At 38.0% G+C, this 15,100-nt stretch overlaps 2 protein-coding genes across 3 annotated transcripts in view; one reads left to right on the top strand and one right to left on the bottom strand.

Annotated features, from left to right (window-relative positions):
• Positions 1–15,100, bottom strand: part of LOC307159815 (SUMO-conjugating enzyme UBC9-like) — an 84,589-nt gene that overhangs the window by 68,737 nt on the left and 752 nt on the right. The gene's annotated exons all lie outside the window — the stretch shown is intronic.
• On the top strand, positions 33–14,702 carry xpnpep3 (X-prolyl aminopeptidase 3, mitochondrial). Of its 2 annotated transcripts, XM_079883702.1 has the most exons (10): positions 33–362; positions 997–1,119; positions 1,836–2,249; positions 2,332–2,516; positions 2,603–2,665; positions 7,900–8,013; positions 8,248–8,333; positions 8,449–8,632; positions 10,421–10,541; positions 14,072–14,702. In XM_079883702.1, the coding sequence occupies exons 1-10, from the start codon at positions 239–241 to the stop codon at positions 14,242–14,244; spliced, it is 1,587 nt and encodes a 528-aa protein (XP_079739828.1). In that variant the 5' UTR covers positions 33–238; the 3' UTR covers positions 14,245–14,702. The 2 variants fall into 2 exon arrangements, with proteins under 2 accessions (XP_079739828.1, XP_079739829.1); XM_079883703.1 differs by lacking the exon at positions 10,421–10,541 and having other exon boundaries at positions 37–362.

Raw genomic sequence — 15,100 nt, 5'->3', positions numbered from 1 at the left:
GCGCTGGAGCCGCTCCCAACCCACCAATAGGAGCTCAGACTGAGTCTTACATGATGGCACAGTCAGTGACACTGTCACCTTCCACGCGATAATGCTTACATAGTATGAGTAAATGTAAAAAAGAGTTAAACTTGCTTGTGCACTGTTCCTTCAGTATGTTACCTTTAGGTTAAAAATCTCACATCTTTTCTGTACATGTATTTTTAATACACACACTTGTGCGAACGTGTTCTACCTCATGGTGAAAGTTGGCAGATCAGTTGAGCTGAGCAGGAATCTGTATAACGTTACAATGCTGTATTCCGGCAGCGGGACTCTGAGAGCCGCCGTCCAGTGTCTTACTCGCTCTCTCTGGAGTCCAGGTAAAGCGTTACACTTACACACTTGACTGCAGATCTATCATTCATTGCAATGTATTGTTTGAACTCTTAGCCGGGTGGTGAAGTCAGTCATTCATTGTGCAGAAGTCTTTTCTGTTTTCTTTCTCCACATCTAAAACCCAAATTAATATGTTTATGAATAGGCACAAAAAATAAATTACATTGGAAATCACCACCCTAACCTAATCGTTTATATGATGCAATTGAATCTTTATAAAGATTCTGTAGTGCACTTTAACACACTTTCATTAGCAGTTAAACTTAAATGTGTTTTTGTGTGTGTGTGTGTGTGTGTGTGTGTGTGTGTGTGTGTGTTTCAAAGTCAATGTTATATCAAAGTTGACCTGGTTTATTGTCCTAATGTTAACTGGCATAATTGTAAACAGTATAAATCCTTTTATAAAAGTATAGTTACTTGCTTGACCTCTGCTCTGAAACAACTTTCCTTTTTTGACTGATGTTGATGTTCCTTTGAAGGTCATACATTTCTCTTATTATTTTTTTTAACACATCAGCTGTCATATAGGGAAATCCCTTCATTATCAAATCTATTCAAGAGACTTCTTTCAAAAACATCCGATTACAGACGTAATGCAAACTGTGTTTTGTTGTACAGGGTCTGTGTGGTGTTCATGCAGGAATGTGTCTGTGAAAACAGGGGGATGGAAAACCAAGAAAGTTCCTCAGAGATACCTGGGACAGCCAAGCCCGTACACACACCCTCACCTCATCAAACACGGTGAGAGAAACCAAGATTGCTCTCCTTTTCATTTGAAGTCAATATAAATCTGACCCTTGATTATCTTTACTCATTATTCCAAAGAAGAAGAAAAAATGTCTTCATAATCTTGCTCCGCCTCTGACATTTTTGGCTGATGTCCATTAGGCCACGCAGGGAATCGATTTATAGAGTCAAATAGCTATTTAGCCCTTGTTTATAGGTTGTTTTTAGCCTTTTTTTTTATTGTTGTAAGTAATACAGCCTTTACAAATCTTGTAATTTAATGTAGATTGACATTAATATAATGGTATGTAATGCCTATTTTCACTTTCCAATTAATTCCCAATTAATAAAATACAATTCCCATCAAAAACAATTTTTTTGTCATTGAATATTCTGTTTCACTTGGAAATACACACTACTGTTAAAAAGTTGAGGGTCTGTAAGATTTTTTTTCTATACTTTTGAAAGAAATCACTTGACCTCATTTGATCACAAGTACAGTAATATTGTGAAATGTTATTGCAGTTTAAAATCACTGTTTTCTGTCCACATATATTTTAAATGTAATTTATCCCAGTGATGGCAAAGCTGAATTCCTTCAGCATCATCATGTGTCACATGATCCTTCAGAAATCAGTCTAATATGATGCTCAAAAAACATTTATTATCATCATCATCATTATAGAAGTAAAATGGGTTGCTTAATGACCCTGCAAATGTTCCTCTCACAGGTGAGGTGACGCCAGGTCTCACCCAGACGGAGTTTGAGTTGCGTCGGCAGCGCTTGGCGTCTCTGATCGAGATGCAGGCAGAACGACTAACAGGTTCTGGAGCCTCTTCAAACTCCTCCCACATTGTCATCGTCCTATCGCATCCCATTCGCTACATGACCAATGACATCCCTTACCCGTTCCACCAGAACCAGGACTTCCTGTACCTGACAGGAATTATGGAGCCGGACAGCGCACTGGTGATGTACGGATCGGGTAAGCCGGACCAGACCGTGTTGTTCGTGCCACGACGAGACCCGGGGCGAGAGCTTTGGGACGGGCCTCGCTCTGGGAAAGACGGAGCAGCTGCTTTAACAGGTCTAGAGCGGGTGCACAGCACAGAGGAACTGGGCGTAGTGCTTAAAAGCATAAAAGGTACAAGAAAAACAGGTCTACATTTACATGGATTCAAGGTTTGCATTTGCATCAGTATCTTACTCTTTTCTCCTTCCCCTAGGAGGAACTATATGGTACGACAGCTCTCAGCCTTGTCATCCACGGTTACACCAAACTCATGTGCGCCCCCTATTGGAAGGAGGACAGCTGACGAAGTCTCTCCGACCCCTCACTCATTCCCTCAGAGCCATTAAGAGCCCAGCAGAGGTCGCTCTGATGAAGGAGGCAGGACGGATCACTGCCCAGGTATTAAATCCCTAATAACTGTACCGTACGGTGTGGCAAATTAATGTAAAGATTGATCATTTCATCAGCCATGCGTTTTTCTTCAGGCATTTAAGAAGACGATGGCCATGTCAAGAGGAGACATCGATGAGGCCGTTCTCTATGCAAAGGTGAGCCGAGGGACTAAATCATTACAGGAGTTTAATGGCGCGAGTCCAGAACTGTGTCCAGTGATAAACATGCGCTGTTTGACTGACAGCTACAGCTATTGTAAACGGAGCGTTCTTTGATCACTTTCTATGTAGTTTAAATAACAGATTATTTACACCCTACTAAGAGAAACAATGTGAAGTTGACCATTTAGTCACTAGTTTGATTTACTGACAGGACAAAGAACATGAAAGCTACATGAATCATTACTTCAGAAATCACTGATCACAGATCAGGCATTAAAATGAACAGGGTTACTTACATGTTGTGGCATTACTGTCGAGTCCATATCGTCAAAGCTTGCACCGAGTTTGCGGACTGATTTACCAAAGGATCCAGTGAAATGTTCCGAATATGAATAAATAATGTTCAACTGAGACATTCACATTGTTGAAAATAAATAGCCACATTCCCAGCATTAGGAGGATCCTTTGGAAGGTAATGTTATGTGCTCTTCTCTCTTCCTCATCTCACTAACGCCAGTGGGCGGGGCCAAAGTTGATTTTCTTCTGCAGAGGCGGCCTTTCACTACTTTATTACGTCATAAAGAGGCACATTCCAGGACGAGTCGTTTGCTGGGCTTGGTAACAATAAAAGCTGATTTTGGACTAACAAGGACGTTTTCAGTTCTGAAACTTTCAGGATATAATATGATGACGTCTGATATGTCAAAACCTCAAGGAAAATTAGATTTTTAATTTCATGACCCCTTTAAAGTTTGCAAACCAAATCTTGCTCCAGCCTTTATCCGACTGACAATCTGCATTAATAGACACAGTTTTAGGTAATAGTGGCACACAGCTGATTTGCAGTAGTAATTTGACAGTAATAACGTGAGTTAGCCGGTTAACCGGAAACTTACACAATATAAAACACAAAACTACGTATTTTGAACACCCGGGAGAAAATATATACTTCAATAATTATTCATACGTACAGGTTGTGATTCTGAGGAGCAAGCTGGGTCCAAATAAACTGGGTACTGACCCGTCTTTGATGGGTCTCTGATCCGCAGAGCAAGTATTTAGAGAATGCCGTGTTGAACTGCGAGATTTGAGAAGCAGTTGTCAGTAAAATGACATGTACATCATAGCCGGAAATGCAAATGTATTGTCTATGACGTAGAACCGTAAAGCAGTGGGATTCAAATACAAAAACGACTCGTAAAGGCGTCTCAGAGTCGATTCTTTCTTTTGGGAGACTAACTTCATTTATTTGATGAAAAATACTGTAAAAATAGTAATATTGTGAAATACTATTACGGTTATAAAAATCTATTTTCTATTGTAATATATTTTAAGATGTAATTTATTCCTGTGATGGTAAAGCTGTATTTTCAGCATCATTCCTCCAGTCTTCAGTGTCACGTGATCCTTCAGAAATCATTCTAATATGATTTGCTGATCAAGAAATATTTCTTATTATTATCAATGTTGCAAACTATGATGCTTTTTCAGTTTTCTTTGATGAAAGAAAGTTCAAAAACAGCATTTATTTGAAGAAATCTTTTAGAGCGTAACATTCTAAAAATTGTTTCTCTCACTTTTGCTCTGTTTAATGCATCATTACTGAATACAAGTATTCATAAAAACCATCTTACTGACCACAAATTTATTTAATAATAATTTAGTAATTAGTATACATTTTTACTCCATTATCACCCATCATTTCTACAACACTGAACAATTTTCAATTAAATTAAATTCACATTTATTAGTATAGCGCTTTTCACAATAAATATAATTTCAAAGCAGCTTTACAGAGAAAACATGTCTACATTACAATTTAGACTGATCTGTTATCAGAGGTGACTGTGTCTTAGTTATGCATTTCAGAAATGTACATATACAAATCACGCAGTTATTTAACAATGTATTAATTTAAACAATTTATTAATTTTAGGCAGAAATAATGTTCTCATTGAAATAATGAATACATGTTGTTAACAAATGATTAGGATATATAGAAAATTTTAGCATTGGTGCATGTTGATTTTTCTTTTTTCAGAAATTGTTACAAGGACAGCAGTGTGAGTAAAGAGAATACCGTACTTTAGAATAGATGAACTATGGGACATAAACCAAATCATTTAAATAAATTGTTAATATTTTTTTGTTAATAATTGTTAAATTGTTAATATTAATTGTTAAATTGTTAATATGTTTTGTTAATAATAAAAATATAAATATAAATTAATATTTTGTCAAACTATGCAAAAAGAGAAAACATAATTGTGTTTATTTAGGATGGATAAGATGCGAGTTATTAAATGAGCTGTAGCAAGACAAAAGAGTTGGGTCATTTTATTCCCAAAATTTCATGTCCACCAAAGAAAACCATTAAACTGGTGGAAATGGTGGAAATGAGACCGATGGGAATTTTACTTGCTTTCATAAAAAATGTAAGTGGACAACTCTTATTTATTTATCTTACCTATTTAGAGTGTGAACAGTGATCGAACCCATTCGACCACATGAGCGTTTACAAAGTAATCTGGTCGAATGCATTTTCTTCTACCTCTGAAAGTGGTCAAAAGTGGACAAGCTCAAAACATATATATATATATATATATATATATACAGTACTGTGCGAAAGTCTTAGGCACATTAGTATTTTCACAAAAAAAAAAAAAAAGGCTTTATGCCAGTTGTTTATGTCTTTTGCTGTAGTGTGTCAGAAGCAAATACAAGTTTACAATTCATTTCCAAACATTAATTTTGCCATTAATTGTAATAATCCAGTGAGATTTTTATGCACAAGGAGTCTGACAACAGTCGGTATGATCTGATCTCACCATCATCGAGTCTGTCTAGGGCTACATGAAGAAACAGAAAAATCGGAGAATCTAAATCCAGAAGTGTGGCAACGTCTCGAAGACGCTTGAAGAAACTGACATGCAGAGATACAGTACTGTGAGAAGGTTTAGACACTGTAAAGTGAGGAATCTTTAAAAAATAATGTCATAAATAGATTTGATTGATCAATTAACTTCTATTAACTAAATCAAATCAATATTTGGTGAGACCACCCTTTGTGTTTAAAACAGCTTTTGTCCAGTTGCACATCGTTTTTCAGGGAGCTTTGCAGGAAGGTTTCTTCAAGTGTTTTGGAGACGTTGCCACAGTTTTTCTGGATTTAGTCTGTCTCAGATTTTTCTGTTTCTTCATGGAAACTTCATGGACTCGATGATGGTGAGATCAGAATTAAAGGCAAGATGAATGTTTGGAAATTCAAACTGATATTTCCTACTGACACTACAGCAAAAGATATAAATAACTAATGTAAAAAAAAATTATCTATCATGCCAAAGACTTTTGCACAGTGCTACTATATATATATAGTACTTATTTTCCTCACTGTATATATATATATATATATATATATATATATATATATATATATATATATATATATATATACAGTGAGGAAAATAAGTATTTGAACACCCTGCTATTTTGCAAGTTCTCCCACTTAGAAATCATGGAGGGGTCTGAAATTGTCATCGTAGGTGCATGTCCACTGTGAGAGACATAATCTAAAAAAAAAATTCTATTTATTTGTATGATACAGCTGCAAATAAGTATTTGAACACCTGTCTATCAGCTAGAATTCTGACCCTCAAAGACCTGTTAGTCTGCCTTTAAAATGTCCACCTCCACTCCATTTATTATCCTAAATTAGATGCACCTGTTTGAGGTCGTTAGCTGCATAAAGACACCTGTCCACCCCATACAATCAGTAAGAATCCAACTACTAACATGGCCAAGACCAAAGAGCTGTCCAAAGACACTAGAGACAAAACTGTACACCTCCACAAGGCTGGAAAGGGCTACGGGGAAATTGCCAAGCAGCTTGGTGAAAAAAGGTCCACTGTTGGAGCAATCATTAGAAAATGGAAGAAGCTAAACATGACTGTCAATCTCCCTCGGACTGGGGCTCCATGCAAGATCTCACCTCGTGGGGTTTCAATGATCCTAAGAAAGGTGAGAAATCAGCCCAGAACTACACGGGAGGAGCTGGTCAATGACCTGAAAAGAGCTGGGACCACCGTTTCCAAGGTTACTGTTGGTAATACACTAAGACGTCATGGTTTGAAATCATGCATGGCACGGAAGGTTTCCCTGCTTAAACCAGCACATGTCAAGGCCCGTCTTAAGTTTGCCAATGACCATTTGGATGATCCAGAGGAGTCATGGGAGAAAGTCATGTGGTCAGATGAGACCAAAATAGAACTTTTTGGTCATAATTCCACTAAACGTGTTTGGAGGAAGAAGAATGATGAGTACCATCCCAAGAACACCATCCCTACTGTGAAGCATGGGGGTGGTAGCATCATGCTTTGGGGGTGTTTTTCTGCACATGGGACAGGGCGACTGCACTGTATTAAGGAGAGGATGACCGGGGCCATGTATTGCGAGATTTTGGGGAACAACCTCCTTCCCTCAGTTAGAGCATTGAAGATGGGTCGAGGCTGGGTCTTCCAACATGACAATGACCCGAAGCACACAGCCAGGATAACCAAGGAGTGGCTCTGTAAGAAGCATATCAAGGTTCTGGCGTGGCCTAGCCAGTCTCCAGACCTAAACCCAATAGAGAATCTTTGGAGGGAGCTCAAACTCCGTGTTTCTCAGCGACAGCCCAGAAACCTGACTGATCTAGAGAAGATCTGTGTGGAGGAGTGGGCCAGAATCCCTCCTGCAGTGTGTGCAAACCTGGTGAAAAACTACAGGAAACGTTTGACCTCTGTAATTGCAAACAAAGGCTACTGTACCAAATATTAACATTGATTTTTGCAAACTTGCAAAAATAGCAGGGTGTTCAAATACTTATTTTCCTCACTGTATATATATATATATATATATATATATATATATATATATATATATTTATATGTATATGTATTTGTGTTGCAGAAAGTGCCCGTTATTTATTTTTTAAGCCTTTCAGAAGTTTTTGTAGCTCTGAAGTTTTGGGGTAGAATTACTTTGTAAAGTTGCCGTTGTTTGGCCTTTGGGCAGTACAGACGTAATGGAGCACCTGAGAACTGAAAATGTACCACAGAAACACAAATGACGTCAGCAAGCTCTTGGAGAGTCATATTTTAGTGCACTCTGTGTCCAGCCCACATGCTGACTAACATCTCTGCCTTCTTTCATCCTTTCTCTTCTGTTTTTCTTTTTGGATTTCCATCTAGTTTGATTTCGAATGCCGTGCTCATGGCGCAAACTTCCTGGCATATCCTCCTGTGGTTGCTGGTGGAAACCGAGCCAACACACTTCATTACATCAACAACAACCAAATAGTGAAGGTGAAGTACCAAACACACACTTATAATCATTACTGGGCCTTTTCTAAGAGGCAGAGTCTAGCACAGATTCATAAGATAAACAAGGATGAAACTTGAAGTCTCTCTTTCTTGTTTCTCTTGTTCTTAAACAGCATGTGTATGTAAGCTTTGTGTGCATGTTTGGTTTTCACAAGGCAAATGTATGAAATACACAACAAAATATTATCACAATATTGAACTAACTTTCTTTCTCAGGATGGAGAAATGGTCTTGTTGGATGGGGGCTGTGAATATTTCGGATATGTGAGCGACATCACACGCACTTGGCCGGTGAATGGAAAGTAAGTCTGTTTTCAACAGAACTCTCATTGTCTCAGATGTAACGTAGCTTTAATTTCATGCTGTTAGCAAGTAATCAATCAGTGCTCCAGACCTTGCTCCGTGTGCCGTCCCCAGGTTCAGTCCTGCTCAGAGAGAGCTGTATGAGGCCGTGCTGGAGGTGCAGTTGGCCTGTCTGTCTCAGTGCAATCCTGGCGTCAGTCTGGACTATATATACTCCAGCATGCTCGCGCTGTTGGCCCGGCAGCTCAGAGAGCTCGGGATCGTCCCACAAAGCACCAGTGATACAGACACACTGAAGGTACCCTGATTTGTTTTAAAAAGCAGGCTGTTTAAAGGGAAAGTTCACCCACATTTTTTTAATAATCAATAAATACGTAAATACAATATATGCTCAAATCAAATATCAGGAAATACCATTTCAAATCAAATATTAGTAAAAATCACACATTAAATTATGATTAAAAATTAAGCAGGACTACCTGAGCAACAACTTGGGGGCATGAGGGGCTTTTTTACTGAACAAAGTCTGTGTTTTTTTTTTTTTTTTTTTTCGTTTTTCGTTTTTTATTTAAATTATTTTTTAATAAAGTAATAAATTGATCAAAAGAAAATGAAAATAAAGACATTTATTGTCTTACAAAAGGTCTCTATTTCAGATAAAGGAATCTTTAAAAAATGTATGATGATTTCCACACAAATATGAATCAGCAAAACACTGATCAACACTTTTTCAACACTGATAATAATAACAAAGCAGCAAATCAGCATATTAGAATGATTTCTGAAGGATCACGTGACACTGAAGACTGGAGTAATGGTGCTGAAAATTCAGCTTTTAAATCACAGGAATAAATTACATTTTAAAATATATTTAAATAGAAAACAGTTATTTTAATTTGTAATAATATTTCACAACTTTACTGTATTACAACATTTCAATTAAATGCAGCTTTGGTGAGCATGAAAGACTTGTTTCTTTAAAAAACATTAAAAAGTCTTACTGACCCCAAACATTATTTTGACTGGCGGTGCTTAAGATAAGAGTTTTTTTAGTTGTGGAAGGTATTACTATAAGTCAACATGCTAAAACTTCCAAGATTTTGCGTATTTAAATACATTTTTTAATGAACCAAAGCCATTTTATAGTCATTAAAGCAGTTATTTTTTAACAAATTCGCTTACTTTCAACTGTACATTTTAAGAAAATGATTATGAAAATTTTATTCAAAAAAAAAAGATAATTAATATTTAGCCTGTTTATTTGTTGAATATCTGCATTGAGTCTGCGTATGTGTCCATGATATGAATTTCATCATGAGCACAGTATGTGTGTACTTTACATGCACAGCCAGATTTTCTCTGTATGCTCAAGCTTTCAAGTGCTCGTTTTGAATGTTTTGCCACTAATTAGTTTGTCCACAAGTTTGAAACACCGGAAGAACAACAACAACAAACTACTGGAGATGGCAACAACAATAGACACGCATTAAGTGTGTATGTGAAAGGATCAAGAGAAACTCGCAACTCAATTTTAAACAAGTACAAAGACCATTTTTATCAGTCATAATTTTTTGAGAGAAAATAGCAGACACTGGACAAAGATGAAACTTTCTAGTGTGCATGTGTTGACCGCATGTGATTTGATTCACGCTTGTCTTATAATCGGTTGTGAATATGTATGAATATATACTGCAAAATGTACCACAGGCCTCTTACACCAACCTGAGATTCTGGTTCACAGCGCTGAAACAATTCGAAGCCTTCTTTATTTATTTAATGGAACTTCCCTATAAAGCTCTTTATTCAGGAAATGACTATAAGACTATATATGACTGCCCAATTTAAACACCCAAGATCTGCACCACTTATAGTGTCTGTAAAGCACCATACTGCTATAAAAGCAACCTTTCACTTTAACGCAGCGAGTTTATAAGGCCAACTAACCGACATGTTGGTCAGTTTAGCCCATTGCGACTGTGAGGATGTAGGTGTACACTTATTTCAGTTTCAATCACTTTTCCAGTTCAGGGTTTTTCCGATTGATCACATTACATGCACTCAGTTGTTTTTCTGTTCCCCCTTCCAGGCTGCTCGGCAGTTTTGCCCCCATCACGTGGGTCATTACCTGGGCATGGACGTTCATGACACCCCTGAGCTGTCCCGTTCACAACCGCTGCAGCCGGGCATGGTGATCACAATAGAGCCAGGTAGAGATCACTTTCATTCAAAAATTAAAAACGTTACGTCACTGCAGCTGCACACGCATTGTGTTGGCAGAAAAACAGTGGTACCAAGTGGAGGAAAACAGGTGATATCCACGTAATAAGAGAAAAAATGTCTTGTTGTGACTTTGGATGTCAGAATTGGAATGCAAAAAATATGGTCTTCATTTTTACAGCATAACGCCGTCGAAGACGACCTTTAAAGCGAAACGCAGACGTTTATGGTTGCAAGTCATTAAACGGACAGACTGGACTGATGAAACCTGCGACGATTACCCTACTGTTAAAGCATGAATTTGATGTAAACAATAGATCTACATAATATTCACATATGCAGTTCATAGGGGGCATAATGTATTTGCCCTACAGTTTTGAAATAATATTTAAACCTATAAAATTTACATAGATATAATTTAAACATTTAAAATATAACATTTTGATCTCACAATTCTGACTTTTTCTTGCAATTGCTAGTTTATATTAGCCTGGGTTGCCCCATGCTGCCTTGAGCGCAGCGCGATTTTATTCACGCTGCTAGGCAGCCTGGACACCATGGACCAGATTTTCCCCTCAAAAAGGGAACCAATCACAGAACGGGGAGGGAGCAGCAAGGCGATGACGACGTCAATGCGACACACCGAAGCAGTTTGTTTATATCTATGGATCCAACATGGCATCAGACGCGAAGTTACCTTTCGATGCAGCCTTAGATAGTGTTCTTGTAGTTTAGAACGCAAGTTTATTTCGTCTTCTTCCTCTACATACGTCATCTGGTATAATTGAAACGATTGGCTATGAGCTACGTACAGGCGCATTTGATAGACATTCGTAGCGCCCAATAAACGGCTCTGGGCATTCGTAAACCACGCCTCAAATACGAGAAAATGAACATGTGGTTCCCAGACCACGTCTCAATGAGAAAGAGGTCTGATGTTAGCCAGGCTAAGTTTATATCACAATTATGAGAGAAAAAGTCAGAATTGGTATAAATGCGAAATTCTGAGAGAAAAAGGTAGAAGGCAGTTTAAATCTCGCAAATCAGATTTTCCTTCTCAGAATTGTGAGATAAAATCTCGGAATTGTGAGGACAAAAAGTCAGAATTGTGAGATATACTGTACACTCGAAATTACCCTTTTTTTCTTTTATTCCGTGGCTTCCATAGACTGCTACTGCTAAACTGTCGGTTTCTGCCACCAGATAAACTCCGCCCACAAAAGACGTCATCGTTGTTTGAAAACACACAAAGGGTCTATTATAGGCCCTGTTTACACCTGGTATTAAGATGCGTTTTGGTCGATCGGATCACAAGTGGACAACGCTAAATACAGGTGTAAACGGGGTCTAAAATGTTTTGAGCTTGTCCACTTTTGACCACTTTCAGAGGTAGTCCAAAACGCATCACATTCGACCGGATTGCTTTCGTAGTGTCGACGCTCATGTGGTCGAATGTGTTCGAACAGTCACAAAAGACGACTACTGACCTCATACGTAAACGTTATAGGAAGTGCACTAGCAAGACGGGATTTAAACTTTGTCGGCTGGAGACCCAAATTTGGTTTGAAGATGAAGAACGTACCAAGCACAATGTTCTCTCAACATTCCTGATTTCTAACATTTGGTCTGGAGGCTTTCAGAGCGGAAACGAAAGCTGCTGCTCTCCGTGTTTTTTTTCCGTCGTGTCTGGTCAAATGTAAATTGCGTGAGTTTATTTTGTCCATTAGATCAAAAGATCTGAAAAAGCCTATTCATTTACCCGCCCATAGACCCTCCCCTCGAAAAAATCAGGACAGAAGTGCTTGAAAGTGGACAAAAAAGATGGATTAAAACACAAGGTGTAAAAGGGGAATGTGTCTCCCTCGTCTACTTGTGATCCGATCAACCAAAACGCATCTTAAAGGAACACGCCGACTTTTTGGGACTTTAGCTTATTCACCGTATCCCCCAGAGTTAGATAAGTCCATACATACCGTTTTCATCTCTGTGCGTGCCGTAACTCTGACGCACCCACCGCTAGCCTAGCTTAGCACAAAGACTGGAGGTAAACGGCTCCAGCTAGCATACTACTCCCAATAAGTGACTATTTACATGTTGTGATTTGTAAAGTCACAGCGTGTACAAATAACAAGGTCACATGAGACACAGCCATCTTCTAACTGTATACATACTGGGAACTATATTCTCAGAAGGCGAAGCACTGCTACTTGGGCGGAGTGATTAGCGCAACACCTGAAAAGCACTGTTGTTACTTCCGTCAACAAAACCAACGTGACTCCAATTCTGAGCGAACTCTCTGCTCCTCATCACAGGGCTTCTCAGGTGCTGCGAGCAAATCACTCCGCCCAAGTAGCAGTGCTTCGCCTTCTGAGAAGTTTCTTATAGGTGTGATTGTTTTGAAGGTGCTTATCGTGGACTTTACGATCAGATCTGCTCCTCAGTTCATCCATCAATTCATCACTACATTCATCCATCCACTATAATTATTTACCATTCAATCTTTGTTTTTGTTTTTTGCCCATTCTACCCTTTTTTTATACATTTTACTTGCCTGTGTCAGATGTGGCAACATCTGTAACCTTCATCCCTCAAAAACAACAACAGTCTGATAAGTTTCTAGAAAATGCATTTCTTTTGCCCATTTTAAAACCAAAATTGGACTTGAAAGTGATTTGTAATGCAAGTGTACTCAATATTCCAGCAGCTGTTTTGTCATTTCCACCGTTCATTGAGCAGCACAATCATTTTTAACTGTGCTTTCAATAATAAGAAAAGTTTCTCAAGTAGCAAATTTGAATATTTAAATATGATTTCTTAAGAACAAGGTCGAGGTAGCAGTATTTTCAAATAATGGCTTCTGAAATGAGGCTTTGCCATTACAAATAAATAAACCCCCCATTTTTAAATACAAATAGAAAGCCATTCTCTCCAGTCTTGTTGTTGTGTACTAAAACTGTTTTTAATTTAAATAAAGCTGAAATAAAATATTAGTATTAGATGAAAAACGTAAACCTAAAAAAATGACAAATGTGCAACACTAAATCTCTTAAACGCAATAACAATATTGCATATTACTGTTTTCGACTGTATTTTAATCAGTTAAATGCACGTTTGTGAACAGAAGCCATTTCGTCTTAATGATTCCAAACTTTGAACATTATTGAATACAACAAATAAAATTCATAGTAAACAATATTTTATTTCAGTTATACACAGAAAATACAGACTACAAGACACGCTGCAAGTGCATTTGAGGTGAAGACAGATGTGTTGATCATAATTGGAGCAATCTAGTCGATTTAGGATTGAATTGAGGGCATTCATACAGCACCCTTCTAGATAATACTACTGATAACCGTAGACATGTATCTTGAATGCACTGTAATGACTGTTGGACTTTTGCATACTGTTCAAAGTAACATTCAACTCCTTTGCATTTGAGCTTGTGCAAAAAAAAAATAATCAATTTGTGCATCAAAACAGAAGCTCTAAACTCTCTTCTCTTGCTCCCATAACCCAGGACTGTACATCAGCGAGGACGACAGCTCATGTCCAGAGCGATTCCGGGGTCTTGGGGTTCGAATCGAGGACGATGTGGTGATTCAAGACCGTGGGGGACCCCTTATTCTGTCTGCACACACCCCGAAAACCATCGCTGAGGTGGAGAGAGCTTGCGCACAAGGAGAGGACTGAAAGGAAAGAGTAACCGATAGCAAGTCCTTTCAGAACGAGTCTGTTTCTTCCGTCTTGTGTAGAGTTTTCTTTAATACTGAACTCAGGAGGTCTGGATCTCACAGAACTTGCTCCAGTTACGTAACGAGGATTCTGGAAGATTAAGAGCCGGACGTGTCTGGACAGCGTGCGACGTCTCCCTGATGGCAGTTCACTCCTACGATGGCTAGTTGGTTACGATGGGTTGTGTTATGTATTTGCACACCTATGATCTAGGATGAGGGTTTATAGGAGACTTTAAATGAGGTCAGATGGAGAAACAAATAGGTGACTGTGATTTAATGAGCATGGTAAAGTATTCCTGTTTGTGTGAGAACTGATCTGTTTCACTGTGAGATTCTTCACTTGTGATTATGACTTGAGTTTGTTTGTCATAAATGTGTTTTTTACTGTTGTCAAAATAAATTCCTAGTTCTTGATTGTTGCTGTAGTTTGTAAAGCCACCTTTATTTCTATAAACAGATTGTTTTAAAGCAGCTTCACAGTGAAAAAATGCAAACTTCACAAAATGAGACTTCAAATTTTGTTGTAAAGCAGCTCCAAAAAGACAACAGTCATTGTTTAGCTCGAGTCAGTTCAATGTTGATTCAGTTTAGTTTCAAAAGTAGCGATGTTCCAAAATTTGTCAATTGTGAAACTAACTCCATTCTGCTAGTTAAACACATAATTAGTTTTGATTATTTTGATTATCATTTTGATTCCGTTTCTTATTCTAAATGCAATTAAAAGTTTTAATGACTCCAAAACATGTCTGGTGTAGCAGATAGTTATAGTATAGAGTATATATACTCTATATATAGAGTATAGTATAGAGTTA

The sequence above is a fragment of the Squalius cephalus genome (assembly GCF_949319135.1).
Source record: "Squalius cephalus genome assembly, chromosome: 1".
Lineage (NCBI taxonomy): Eukaryota > Metazoa > Chordata > Actinopteri > Cypriniformes > Leuciscidae > Squalius > Squalius cephalus.
The sequence above is the reverse complement of the archived record's forward strand: the minus strand, read 5'-3'. Positions and strand labels throughout refer to the sequence as shown.

Coding starts and splice junctions, on each gene's coding strand:
- xpnpep3 (XM_079883702.1), top strand. CDS start 239: ATGGTGAAAGTTGGCAGATCAGTTGAGCTGAGCAGGAATCTGTATAAC. Junction 1,120..1,835: donor CCCTCACCTCATCAAACACG/GTGAGAGAAACC, acceptor TTCCTCTCACAG/GTGAGGTGACGCCAGGTCTC. Junction 8,014..8,247: donor ACAACAACCAAATAGTGAAG/GTGAAGTACCAA, acceptor TTTCTTTCTCAG/GATGGAGAAATGGTCTTGTT.